Genomic DNA, 13,421 nt, shown 5'->3' with positions numbered 1-13,421 from the left:
TTTCATTTGCTTGTTTAGCTATGTATGACAGGGTTATGGTTAGCTATGTATGACAGTTGACAATGTTGGTGTATTACAATTCATTATTTGGGTAGGCTACTCCAACTTCGTTGCTGGTCGATATGTAAACATTTACTTTTATATAAATTATTGATTGCATTTTTCGTAAATAGTTAGTTCGAAGGAATCTGTTTCTTAAGCAATAACATTGAACTGAATTTTTTAGGCCTACATACGTTTACTATGTTACTATGGTATTATATGGAGCAATCTTACATATTTATGAAGTTTCCAGATCAATAAAGTTCTATCTCTTTTTATTTGAACTGCCTGTATGTCCTCTTGATTATAATATTACAGTGTGTACCTTGGTTATCAGCTATCATAGAATGGTGTCCAAATGGCTGCATGTGTAAGAAATAGGATTTGAACCAAGTGTTACAATAAAAAAAGCTAGATATAGAGTGGGTGACTTTATCAGTATACTCAATCGAGATGGCCACAATAATAACCGCTCTTAGATGGGTTGTAGATACTAAGTTTTATAACAGATAATTCAATACGTGAAGATTTGGTGATAGAGGTAAAGCATCTTCTTTTAAATATTATAAGCCTTGGTTTAGTTATTCAGTTCTGTTGGATTCTAGCCCACCATGGAATATATGGCAATGAAATTGCTGATAAATTAGCTAAAAGATACTAACCTAATTAGAAGAATTTAACCTTAAGTATATATATTTTTTATTTTTTATTTTTATTTTTTAATTATTTTGTTAGTTTGTTTTATTTTGTTTATTTTGTTTCGTTAGTTTGGTTTTTTCTTTGAATTTATTTTTATGATTTAAAGTATCATTTGCCAACGTCCTTGTCACAAACTCCTGTGTAGCAGTCCAGTAGGTGGCGGTATATGGGGAAAAACTATGATCCGCCACTAAACTAGAAGAAGAAGAAGATCTCTGCATCCGGTACGTCACGGACTAGGTCACGTGTCTTGGCCCCATAACGCGGAAGCAAATCGCTCCTGTATGTTGCCCTGCGCCACTGAGCAGTTTGTATAGGAATGAATGGGCGGCCATTTTCTTTCGTCTGTGGTCCATCCTTTATTATGTCCATTGATTAGACCCAGCTTCGAAAGTTGACTGCATACATCATCTCTGGCCTTACTATAAAATATTGATTTACAATGTGCAATTTTTCCCTGATAAATTAAATTCGACGAACAAAACCTGCAGCTGTCGTTGACGGACATTTTTGTGCAGACGCGCAAGGTGTTTTGGTTTGTGTACAACCTGCGCGTGATTCCCGGCGCATGACATACGTCACAACCAAACGTTAGCGATTGGTTATGGCAGATCCAGAGTGGCACTGGGCAGATCCAATCATTTTAAACTTCAACAGACACCCGCCTTCAAGTGAGTTAACGTTTGTCAATTGATTAGGTCCAGACTCTCTGTACAAATGAAATTAAATGAAGTGAAGTACGAGAGTCTGGTAGAACCAGGCTAGGTCTGGACCTGCTGTATGTAATTTGGTTTTCTGGGGCCGCCACAGCGGCGCCCAATCAGCGAACAGAGGGCGTGTCTGAGAACAATGACGATAAAGTCGTGCGCCAGTTTGAGTTGTTGTTGTAGGTCGGTAGTCAGAAGGCAATGGAGAACGATGTGAGCGAAGCTATTCGGTCTGTTGTGGCAACGCTGCCGAATATTGAGAAGTTAAAGCCGGAGCAAGAACAAGCTTTGTTGAGTTTTGTTGGTGGCCATGATGTGGTGGCGCTTCTCCCCACGGGGTTCAGGAAAAGTTTGATTTTCCAGCTGGCTCCGTTATTGGTGAAGGAGTTGGGTAAGGCGAATGCTGGCGATGCTAAGCCGATAGTTATTGTAGTCTCCCCTCTCGTTGCACTAATGGAGGACCAAGTGAAGGAGGCAGAACAGTTGGGAGTTCGTGCTGGGCAGCTCGGCGTGCATGATGACCGTGACATTTTGGATGGAAGCTTGAGTCTGGTGTTCGGCAGCCCCGAGTCCTGGCTGCTGAACAACAAATGGCGACGAATGCTAGCCTCAACCATATACCAGGACAACCTCATTGGTATCGTCGTAGATGAGGTCCACGTTACGTACAAATGGTAAGTAAGCACTAAATATGGTTAAACAACATAAATAGGGCTGTGTTGCATACTTCAATGCTTAGGTTAAACAACGTGAGTAGTTCTGTTCTTCCATACTCGATAGCTTAGGCTAATGTTGTACTCCATTTTGTTTCACTCAGGGGCGAGGCTTCCAAAGGCGAGTCGGCATTCCGAGAGAGTTTTGCCAAGCTCGGAGAGCTAAGATCTATAGCCAAGGAGGGTGAGTTGAATGCACTGCCCTTTGTTGCTCCTACCTTACATGTTGTGAAATATCTCATTTGAATGCTATAGTATCGTCAATATTCTGTGTATGGATAATATCTGTTGCAAGGATTAGTTACTGTAATGAAACAGAATTGTGTGATTAAGTGCATTCATGTTCATAGTGCTGTTCATTAAGTCCTCCCTGCAATAGTATATTTGTTGCGTGTGGCCATAACTCATTCAATCACTGTGCTGTGCCTAAACCCCCATGTCTTTGCTTTCCCATCAGGCTGACACACCTGCAGCAAATTTGAGATCCCCACGCCCAATTACCAGCCTGCTGCATAAAGCCAGCAAGTCAGTTGCTTGAGGAGAACAGACCCGGCAACACCTTTGTCCCACAGTGCGAGTTGTTAAATAGCCTTTTCTTTCTGTAATCTTTGATCTAGGCCTGGGGATGGCCGGCGGTCCTACTTTTCCGTTTAGTTCTTAGTTTATGATTTGGTTTGGTCAGGCAGGGAGGGGGGCCAGCCTCGACGTCCCTATAGGGGGTGGCCTGGTCCCCCCTCCATTTTGCTGAGTTTGTCCGGCATCCTCAGGTCCCTTTTGGTTTGCAGTCTTCTTTATTTGGTAAAGTATTCATACTGCATTTCAGCTATGGTTTCATTTGGTTAATAAAACCCGTTAAAACATCTTATTTCATGGTGTCCTTCCTTTATGTTGGGGTCTCCAATTCGAGCCACTGGGTATCTTATTCAGTTATGTGGAGGCCGTAACATAATGGGGGCTCGTCCGAACATTATTATTTTTTCTCTTTCCCTAACTTTAATTGAAATTTGGTAAATTTTGTGGGTGTGCACATTTGGAATTTTGAAGGTTTGGATTTATTTTGTCCACCTTAATTAATTAAATTGATTAGTCTATCTTTTGTTTGCAAGATATATCGGTACTTTATTTCAGTATTAGTTATAGGTAATCTTTACTGAGTTTCTGGTTTGTCATTTGCGTTGGTAGACCTTAATTTGGGCACACCCCTTATTAGGACACCATTTAGGTAATGCTGTGTTGGGCAGTGTTTGTCATTGCTGGTCTGTCTCATCGGGCGTTGGCTTTTTTGCCTTATTTGTATTTGTACAAGCGTTAAGGTGGTGGCTGTTTGCCTTAAAACCTGTATTGCTTTTGCAATTTTTGATGCGCTTGTTTCTTTTTCGCTTTGCGATATTTTTTTCAGTACAAATAACTTAGTGGCCATAGTTCAGGATGGAGTTTATTTTGGAAGAGTTTGTTAAGCAGCCTTCGCTTGAGGTGTTTCATAAATGCACTAAAGATAATTTGACTTCTATTGCTGATCATTATAGCATCATAGTCTCGAAGACAAAAGCAAAGAAAGCGATAAAACATGAATTATGGACTGCATTGCTTGAGGAAGGCATGTTGCCTGACCCTGGCATGGCCCTTTCGTCAACAAAACAGGCCTTCCCTGATCAAAGCATTAGAAGGTTGGAATTGGAGTTAGAGCTGCGGCGGCTAGAGTTGCAGGACAAAACTAGTGAGAGGGAGGCAGCAGCCAGGCTTAAAGAGCAGGAGGTCAGGTTTAAACAAATGGAATTGGAAGAGCAGACTAAACGGGAAATACGCCTAAAAGAGCTAGAGCTAAACCAGGCCCCTCCCCCACGACATGGCAGTGGTGCACAAGCTGATTTTGACGTTAACAAGTGCATCCGTATGATTCCTCCATTTAATGGTAAAGATGTTGATAAATACTTCATTCTGTTCGAGCGCACGGCTGACACTTTGAAATGGCCCAAAAATGTTTGGCCGTTACTTTTGCAATGTGTGTTTACTGGGAAAGCCCAGGAGGCATATACATCGTTGTCACCAGCTGACAGTCTTGACTATGACAAAGTCAAGGCTGCCGTGCTTAGGGCATTTGAATTGGTGCCTGAAGCCTATAGGCAAAAGTTTCGCCGGTATAAGAAGTTAGACGATCACACCTTTTCTGAGTTTGGTCGGGAGAAAGAGGCTCTGTTTGACCGCTGGTGTCATGCATCTAAGGTAGCGGTGTTCGAACAGTTACGTGAGCTCATCCTGCTAGAAGAGTTTAAGAACTGTTTATCAGATAGGCTGGCAACCTATATTAATGAGCAAAAAGCTTTGACACTGGCAGCTGCAACTGTCTTTGCGGATGAGTATGTGCTCACCCACAGGGACAGTTTTGAGAGGACTCCTGTGTCGGAGCATAGTTCTTACTCATCATGGCGCAAATCTAGCTCTTCTCACTCAGACAATGTTCCAGTAGGAACCTATGTTCCATTTATTAAGCGGGAGGGTGAAGAGAAGCTTGAAAAGTCAGACAGTGGGGAGGGTGTGAAGGAGAGGCCAACTTGCAGTTATTGTAAGAAAATAGGTCACACCATTAACAAATGCTTTACTCTTAAGAACAAGTCTCAACCACCGAAATCTGTTGTGTTAATTAAAAGTGAGTCTTTGATTTCAGTTTCAACAGAGCCGGTGCGCACTCCTGACCCTGAATTCCAGCCCTTTTTAATGAAGGGTTTTGTCTCTTTGACAGAGGGGGACTCTAAGCTACCAGTTAATATCATCAGGGACACTGCGTCCAACCAATCTGTAATCTTGGAGCATGTGTTGCCATTTTCAGATATATCTGCTGTTGAGTCAGATGTGCTCGTTAGAGGGTTTGATATGCGAGATGTGGGCCTGCCGCTTCATAACATCTATCTTGAGTCAGATTTGATCAAGGGGTGCGTTAAGGTGGGGGTCTGTGCGCAACTCCCAATCGAGGGGGTGACTCTGCTCTTGGGTAATGATTTGGCTGGTGGTAAAATGCTCATTAATCCAGAGGTAATTGCTGTTCCTCTGCCAGAAAACTCTGACGATTTGGCATTGAAATTTCCCATAGTGTTTTCTGTCTGTGCCGTGACGCGGGCAATGGCCGAGCGTCAAAAACTGGAGGCTGAGGTGGAACTGTCCGACAGTTTTCTGGTTGACTGTTCAGTTTCCCCAACCGCCTCTCCAGAGGTCCCTGCCCGTTCCGTTTTGCCTCAACTTGACTCAAAGGTTTGCATGTCACGTGAGCAGCTAGTTGCCGATCAAAAGCGGGACGTATCACTAGCTCCTCTCTTTGAATGTGTGATTTCAGGAGAGGCGTTAGATGATATGTCAACAGGGTTTTTCCTAAAAGGTAACGTGCTCATGCGTAGGTGGACACCTCCAAAGTTAGGTGGCGATGATAGTTGGGGGGTGGTGGAACAGATCGTTATTCCTCGAACATATCGAAGTGAGATTTTGAAACTAGCACATGATAATCCACTTTCTGGTCACCTAGGAATTAATAAGACTTTTGATCGTATCTTGCGGTACTCTTTCTGGCCAGGGCTAAAAGGTGACGTGCGTCACCATTGTAAAACTTGTCATGTTTGCCAGGTTGCTAAAACCCAAGCCATCCCTCCATATCCACTTTATCCAATTCCTGCTATTGGTGAACCGTTTGAGCGTGTTGCACAGGGCAAAATGAAGAGATGGTTTGACAAGGGTGCCAGAAGCAGGAGTTTTCGTCCCGGTGATAAAGTGCTGGTTCTATTGCCTGTTCCTGGCTCTTCTCTGCAGGCGCGTTATAGCGGCCCTTACCTAGTCAAGAGGAAGGTGGGTGATCGAGACTACATCATCGACACCCCTGAACGTCGACGGCGTAGTAGGCTGTGTCATATTAATATGTTGAAGCCTTATTTTGACAGGGAGTCTCAGTCTGTTTCCACCCCTTCTGATGGTCCAGTGGTCAGTGGGGCACTGGAGCTGTCCAGTGTGGGAATTGCTGATGGTGACAAGGTAACTCTGGCGCTGTCTAGCAACGCCAGTGTTCCTCCCCCTGAATCTCAGGATGACCAAGAGGATATTGTAGGGATGTCCAGTGATGTATGCTTTCTAATCTTCATTGTTGTCTTCCAAATTTGGTTCAGTCTCTTGTTTTTCTGAACCAGATGCGGAACACAAACCGAAGGTTAATGAGGCGGTCAAAATTCTTGCAGTATTTCAATGTGGAGGTCAGGTATGTCCGTGGAAAGGATAATGTCCTGGCCGACACATTGTCACGCTCTTTTTCTGATGAGTGAATGACCTCACGTTGCACTCCCGGTATTCGCCATCATAGGGTGGGGGTGTTGCGTGTGGCCATAACTCATTCAATCACTGTGCTGTGCCTAAACCCCCATGTCTTTGCTTTCCCATCAGGCTGACACACCTGCAGCAAATTTGAGATCCCCACGCCCAATTACCAGCCTGCTGCATAAAGCCAGCAAGTCAGTTGCTTGAGGAGAACAGACCCGGCAACACCTTTGTCCCACAGTGCGAGTTGTTAAATAGCCTTTTCTTTCTGTAATCTTTGATCAAGGCCTGGGGATGGCCGGCGGTCCTACTTTTCCGTTTAGTTCTTAATTTATGATTTGGTTTGGTCAGGCAGGGAGGGGGGCCAGCCTCGACGTCCCTATAGGGGGTGGCCTGGTCCCCCCTCCATTTTGCTGAGTTTGTCCGGCATCCCCAGGTCCCCTTTGGTTTGCAGTCTTCTTTATTTGTTAAAGTATTCATACTGCATTTCAGCTATGGTTTCATTTGGTTAATAAAACCCGTTAAAACATCTTATTTCATGGTGTCCTTCCTTTATGTTGGGGTCTCCAATTCGAGCCACTGGGTATCTTATTCAGTTATGTGGAGGCCGTAACAATATTAAACAAACACTTGACAACTTGTTGGGTATGTTATAAAATGGGGCATGTGTTTATCTTGTCATATTTCTACTCTCCCAGGTACACCTGTTTTGGCACTGACTGCCTCCGCTGACATCAAGTCAAGAAGCAGAGTCATCAGACTACTCCATATGGACAATGCTGTTCAAATCATCGCTAGTCCCAACAAGACAAACATCCGTCTTGGCTTGTGCAAGGTGCCCACTCATCACATGAACTGCCTAGACTGGATAGTGCAACATGCCAAAGACGAGGGCTCAGCAATGCTACCGATATTAATTTACTGCCAAAGCCTTAAATCAGTGGGGAGAGAGAGACATGCCTGGGTGGGCTGTGATCCGGACTGTAGAAGTGAGAACCTACTGATTGGCATGTTCCACAGCAAAACCCTCCCCCAAAACAAGCAGAGAGTGTTGGCTTCTCTGAGGGGGGAAGGGAATTGCCGGATAGTTGTTTCAACAACAGCTTTGGGGATGGGGTTGCATTTTGCTAATGTTTCACACGTGGTAATGTACGGGGCTCCAGGTGACCTAGAGGCCATTTTACAACAGGCGGGCAGGGCTGGAAGGCATGGTCAGCCATCACATGCCATCCTCTACAACACCGGGCAGTACTTCAAGGTGGATGAAGAGGTAAAGAAACTGCTTGCTGTTGGAAAAACCACATGTTTCAGGAAATCTCTCCATGCACATTTTGAAGCAGAACCCAGCCATGTAGAGCCAGGCCATCTCTGTTGTACATACTGTCAGACTGTTTGCGCTTGTTCATCTGGCACATGTACAGAACCCATGCCCAATTATGAACAGATTGAAGCTGAACCAACTCATCAGAGATCTAGGCATGTGGATGCAAATGACAAGTCTTTAATTGCAGATTTGCTGAATGACTACAGAGATAGTTTGATCAATTCATCCAATCCACTGTACACCTCACATGCAGCCTGCACTGGATTCAGTCAGCAACTGGTGGATGCAGTATTGACCCACTGTCAATACATATTTGACCTGGCATACATTAGTGCTAACCTTCCTGTGTTTAGATTGGACCATGCAAAGGAGATTTTAATTATCATCAGTGATGTTTTTGGGGATATTGATGGGGATCTGCAATATGATTCAGAGAGGTATTTAACTGACCCAGATCTCTATTTCAGTAACTACTTCGACAATGTTGATGATGATGTTGAAGATACACTCACGAGCCATGTCAGTAGCTCTGAGTCTGAACAGTGAATTCTGTGATGCTTGTGATGTACAGAACACTTCAAACCCCTTTGTGTACTTGTGCAGGAACATGATTGGTGTCAGTTGTATATTGTTTTGTATGTGTTTGGTTGGTATTTGTGCAATTCTACAAAACTAAATAAAAGTGTACAAAACACATACTTGTAAGACCCTAATTAAGTTATAATAGAAACGAGACGTACTATGAAAAAGTGTTTTTTTTTTTACTAATTCAACCAAAAAGTACTTGCATAACAATATGAACTATTTACACATTCATACAAATAGGCCTTCTATAAAAGCTTCAAATGAAATAGTCTGGCAGGACAAGGCTAGGACCATTACAGACCAGGTAGGTAATTGATTAAAGAACAACAGTCCTCCAGTCTTTCAGCCTGCAACGCATCCATCGCCACACGTCATTATAGTTTAGCTTGGACAGAATGTTTGTGTTAAATTTAGGGAATGCAGAGAAGTGTCTTCCCGGTTGCTGGTTGAAAACCTCAGTGTTCCTTAATACCTGAAGCACCATTAAAATGTTGTTTTTTAGATCTGCATGGTGGATGCCACTGGGCCGGGATAGCTGCAGCTCTCCGTCTGTTGTATCCATCAGGGTTTTTAATAAACCAACAGACCTGCTGACCCTGTCAGCTGTTTTCTCTGCCAGGTTGGTGCCTTTATTCCTCAAAAAAGATTTCAGGAAGTTGTTGAGGTGCTCGAGGTGCAGATCAAGAGGAACATTTTTCCCTTTCCCGCCGCTACTATTCCAGAATCGGTTCCAGGTTACATCATGTTTAACCCTAAGGGGACATTGTTGCATTGATTTGTACAGTCAAGAGGAAAGTGCTGTAGGCATAATTAGTGTGCCCGTAAGCCTTGTAAATCAGTAGTGCCACCTTGTACAGCCTTATCAAGCGCTCCCCATCTCCCTCTTTCACTGCATCCAACATATCGAATAGCAGAAATCCAAAGCTAAGCCTGGCCTCAGTATGCTGTTTTTTGTGGTCAATCAGACCAGAGGAAGCCGGCTCAACAACTGGCATAGATGCCACCACAAAACTGTGGACTTTCTCTTCGTGGGTCTCTCTGGCTTTTCGATAAATGAAAACTTTCTTGCAACCTGGCTCACGACAAGGGAGCTTCTCCTTCTCAGTGCGTTGGGCTGTTGCCGCTTCAGTAACGCCAGCTGTCAGGTCAGCAATGTCTGTAGACATTAAAAACTTGTCAACGACCTCTGCCACAGAGTCATGGAGCCAGGTCCTCTTCTGTTCTGCAGAGCCTTGCTGGATGTGGTCTGGTACTAAGCCGTCTGGAGTAGCTGTGAGAAAACAAAAAAGAAATATATCTATAAAAATTGTATTCATACATTGTACCTTATGCCAAGAAAAGGTAATGTTTGATTCCTTGATTTTAATCCTTTCAACACAATGTAGCAGATACAGACCTGTGACATCATCCAAATGAAAATGTTCCATTGCTGCCACAAGGAAAAGTGCTGTCGTGTCAATCTGCACAAACTGTTTGTAAGCGTTGTACGCAGCATGTGGGCCTTTCTTCGCATTGCTGCACCTGTAAATCACATAGCAGTTATTTAAATGGCTGCATAAAACATCTGCTTGTGAGATTATATTCATAGTTCATAAATTCATGATGGTGTGTGTTTGTTAGTAGTACCAATCAGTGTTGGGCAAGTTACTTCAAAAGAGTAATGCATTATTTATTACTTGTTACTGTCATTTCAAAGTAATTAGTTACATTGCAATATTACTGTCTTTGAATTGTACGGCATTACACTACTTTTACCAAAATAACAGGAAATATGGATTTGTTGTTCTCAATAGATCTTCCTGTGTTCAATGCAGCTCATTGCACAGCAGGAGGTGATGTGGTATGGCATAATGACTGAGCTAGGCTTAAGGCTAACAAAAGTACAATATAATGGTCGCAGTTATGGCTCATGGTACAATACATTTCATAATAGAAATATTGTAACTTTAGGTATTCATATAAATCAATAGAGCTAGAGCCTACTAGGGAAGATGGAAAAAAAAAAAACACATTGAGCCCCCTTTTCTACTACAACCAGGTTGTAGTCTTTTCGCTCTGTTCTAGCCCTACTGTTGATATGGAGAACCAAGCTAAAAGACTACAACCAGCCTCCCTGGACTGGATTTTTTTCTCCTCTGTGAATCTCGCAGTGTTGGCGAATTTGTATAAAAACACACAAGTTAATTTCGGGTTTAAAACGTATTTCTGGGTTAGTCGGGTTAGGGTTAGCCAAGTAAAATATTACCTTTTTTTGTTGGGAGTAACGCGTTACTTTTGTAACGCGTTACTCCCAACACTGGTACCAATGACCCACTTTTCCCTTAAATCCCCAATGGAAAGCAGCCGAATTCATGGTGGCTGTGCTTTCTTGGTAACATGCACACAGTTCATAAGTCCACGCCAACTTCATGGTTGGCGAAGATACTCTTTAGGGGAAGAAATGTAGAGAGAAAAGAATTATACAATAAGATACATACACAGTAATGAATGTCAATCTGACATTAATCTGAAAACACATGGGCTGCATCCGAATACTTAGTACATACTATTTCTGTCCAGTGTCTACTACTTGACAATACTACACTTGACTGTGTAGTACGGTCTACAGCTATGCGTAGAACGCCTCCGAACTCTTCCGAACATCGCCGAAACTCCACCGGAAGTTTGGAGATGATGTATCTCCCCTCAGATGCCGGCAAAATTACCTTGATACGTTACCTGTTTTCCGTCTTGTCATCGTTGCTTTTAAATTTAAAATGTCTCTTTTTACTTAATTACTTACTTTACTATTTTACTCTTTTTAATGTCTCTTTTTTTCGCCGCTTTCTACGACGTCTTTCTGGTGGTGACGAGTCAGCCATCTTTTCTTCGTTCATTACTAGACTCCTGTTGCATTGTGGGATAGCGTAGTGTGGTCCGTGGTTCACTTTGGCGGTAGTACGCATTCGGAAACGTCTTCCGTACTACAGAATGCATACTAAGTATTCGGACGCGCTATATTTTTCGCATACTACAAAATGCATACTATATAGTATCCAAGTATGAGTATTCGGATGCAGCCATGGTTTCTGATGTTTAGTGATTGATTACCTCAAGAGATTCATGTTGGCGTTGAGTGTGCCATGGTCTTTGGCAGATTCTTCACTAAAGAAGATCTGATGATATATCTGTAATGCATATCAAAAACATCATGTTTGAACCACTTAGAAAACATCATTACTTCTCTATGCCTTGGAAGGCAGTGTATTGTAATCATAAAAAAATCAACATTATGTGCTTTTTGTAAATATAAATTGTGTATCAGGGTGCATGTAGTTAATGATTACAATACCGACCTCAAAGAGTTTTCGAATTGCGTGCCAGTCTTCATATTTGACACAGAGGCCTTCCAGGCGGTCCTCCTCCGTCTCCCCATCAGCAAACGCCAACTGGATATTCCGGGAATTGGCCTCTGTCAGTCTGTCACCCCCGATCAAAATCTTTTCAAGCCCATCAGGACATCTTGGCACATACCTAGAGAGGACTTACAGTTAGAATATCAATTTAAACACAATCGGTCCATTTCTCTTACATGGGTTTAGACTATTCTCAGACTTGATTTCCCCTAGCGCTTTCAGCCAATGGTCTAATTCATGTATGGGAAACTGTCCCAGGGTACACAAAGTAATGATTGATCTTGCATGATATTTACTCCTTTTGAAGGTGCTGGAGCACATCCACCAGGTCGGCAGTTTGTGTTTCGTCCTTGAATAGAAGTCCAAGTGGATACTACAAAAGTGTAATATTACAATTATGTGTCAGTGTGTGAAACACTTAAAGCATGAATAAGTGCATTACATCTGCAACTTGCACTGTGAATTTACAAATGTATTTGTTTCATTTGATATTTAAAAGGACATGAAACTTACATGAGTGGATGGCTGGGCCATTTCTTCAGAGAACTGGTGGGGGATATGTTGAACAACCACACTGGAGAGGGTCTTGAATGATTCCAAATAAGCTGTCAGGATTCGGCTCCCCAAAACAACGAATTCCCGACGCATACTGGCTTGTGTGTCTGGTCCAGGAAGTGAATTCCCGAGATCATAGTCAATCAAAGAATTTGTCGGTTTCAACTTGTCAAGGTGTAGTGAGTTGATTCTGTTGATGACACACATGTGGTGGATCCAGTGAATTGACTTGTTGGTCTGGCTGGTGGACTGATGATGCGTCTGAACGTAAAAGTCCAGGTTGTCGAATATGATGGAATATGTTTGAGGTGCAGGTGAGGTTGGAAGTGCTGAGGCAGACAATGGAGCAACACCCAAATCGGCCATGTCCAAGTCTGACAATGTACTGAATGTAAAGTCATCAGCGGCGTCCACCTCCTTGCTTGGTTGAACAGTGGTCTCTGTGGTAGTGAAGAAATAAATACAATTTATTTATTTCCAGCCCAGGGCACACATGCCCGGGCTGGCCTGGCGCCCAGAGGGCCCCCACTCTCCACGGCCTCCAGTACAAGACCGAGGCACAGACACCTCCCCAGGTAGGCCTCATAAGCCTGCTGTCTATTAAAGGTCACTGAGGGTCACACAGACACACACAGAGCACCAAACACTGCCCTGTGTATTGTATTAAGTCACTGACAGGCCCAGAGGCACAGACACCTCCCAGGTAGGCCTCATAAGCCTGCTCTCTGTTAAAGGTCACTGAGGGTCACACAGACACACACAGAGCTCCCAGCACTGCCCTGTGTATTGTATTAAGTCACAGCAAGGCCCAATGGCTCACACTCGTCCCCCTTTAGGCCCCAGAAGCCTGCCTGCTATTGGAGGTCACTGAGGGTCCCACAGACATACACAGAGCTCCCAGCACTGCCCTGTGTATTGTATTAAGTCACAGCAAGCCCCAATGGCTCACACTTCTCTCCCTTTAGGCCCCAGAAGCCTGCCTGCTATTAAAGGTCACTGAGGGTCCCACAGACACACACAGAGCTCCCAGCACTGCCCAGCACTAACACTAACCCTAACCCTAGCCCACAGACACACACAGAGCTCCCAGCACTGCCCAGCACTAACCCTC

General features: G+C 43.6%; 2 protein-coding genes across 6 annotated transcripts; one reads left to right on the top strand and one right to left on the bottom strand.

Annotated features, from left to right (window-relative positions):
• Positions 1–802: 802 nt before the first annotated feature.
• LOC130369908 (putative ATP-dependent DNA helicase Q1) lies at positions 803–10,653 on the top strand. 3 transcript variants are annotated; one of them, XR_008892915.1, is made up of 4 exons: positions 805–2,122; positions 2,266–2,345; positions 2,619–6,395; positions 6,578–6,985. XR_008892915.1 is itself a non-coding variant. In XM_056575514.1 (3 exons), exon 3 carries the CDS (start codon positions 7,116–7,118, stop codon positions 8,319–8,321), a length of 1,206 nt encoding a protein of 401 aa, XP_056431489.1. In that variant the 5' UTR covers positions 803–2,122; positions 2,266–2,345; positions 2,619–7,115; the 3' UTR covers positions 8,322–10,653. The 3 variants fall into 3 exon arrangements, 2 of the variants coding, with proteins under 2 accessions (XP_056431489.1, XP_056431488.1); XM_056575514.1 differs by having other exon boundaries at positions 803–2,122; positions 2,619–10,653; XM_056575513.1 differs by lacking the exon at positions 6,578–6,985 and having other exon boundaries at positions 2,619–6,415.
• On the bottom strand, positions 10,613–13,260 carry LOC130369909 (uncharacterized). 3 transcript variants are annotated; one of them, XR_008892917.1, is made up of 5 exons: positions 12,269–13,260; positions 12,052–12,128; positions 11,696–11,873; positions 11,451–11,527; positions 10,613–10,786 (listed from the first exon to the last, which is right to left on the bottom strand). XR_008892917.1 is itself a non-coding variant. In XM_056575516.1 (4 exons), exons 1-4 carry the CDS (start codon positions 12,674–12,676, stop codon positions 11,447–11,449), a joined length of 744 nt encoding a protein of 247 aa, XP_056431491.1. In that variant the 5' UTR covers positions 12,677–13,260; the 3' UTR covers positions 11,234–11,446. The 3 variants fall into 3 exon arrangements, 1 of the variants encoding a protein (XP_056431491.1); XR_008892916.1 differs by having other exon boundaries at positions 11,451–11,873; XM_056575516.1 differs by lacking the exon at positions 10,613–10,786 and having other exon boundaries at positions 11,234–11,527.
• Positions 13,261–13,421: the final 161 nt, after the last annotated feature.

Source organism: Gadus chalcogrammus, chromosome 17 (assembly GCF_026213295.1).
Source record: "Gadus chalcogrammus isolate NIFS_2021 chromosome 17, NIFS_Gcha_1.0, whole genome shotgun sequence".
In the NCBI taxonomy this organism is placed as follows: Eukaryota; Metazoa; Chordata; class Actinopteri; order Gadiformes; family Gadidae; genus Gadus; species Gadus chalcogrammus.
This window is presented reverse-complemented; position numbering and strand designations above follow the sequence as displayed.

What these genes read in the sequence shown, in the direction of transcription:
- LOC130369908 (XM_056575513.1), top strand. Translation starts at nt 3,590, where the DNA reads ATGGAGTTTATTTTGGAAGAGTTTGTTAAGCAGCCTTCGCTTGAGGTG.
- LOC130369909 (XM_056575516.1), bottom strand. Translation starts at nt 12,676, where the DNA reads ATGGCCGATTTGGGTGTTGCTCCATTGTCTGCCTCAGCACTTCCAACC. An exon ending in TGGCCCAGCCATCCACTCAT is followed by an intron (nt 12,129 to 12,268) that starts GTAAGTTTCATG and finishes ACACTTTTGTAG; the next exon opens with TATCCACTTGGACTTCTATT. An exon ending in CTCCAGCACCTTCAAAAGGA is followed by an intron (nt 11,874 to 12,051) that starts GTAAATATCATG and finishes AGTCCTCTCTAG; the next exon opens with GTATGTGCCAAGATGTCCTG.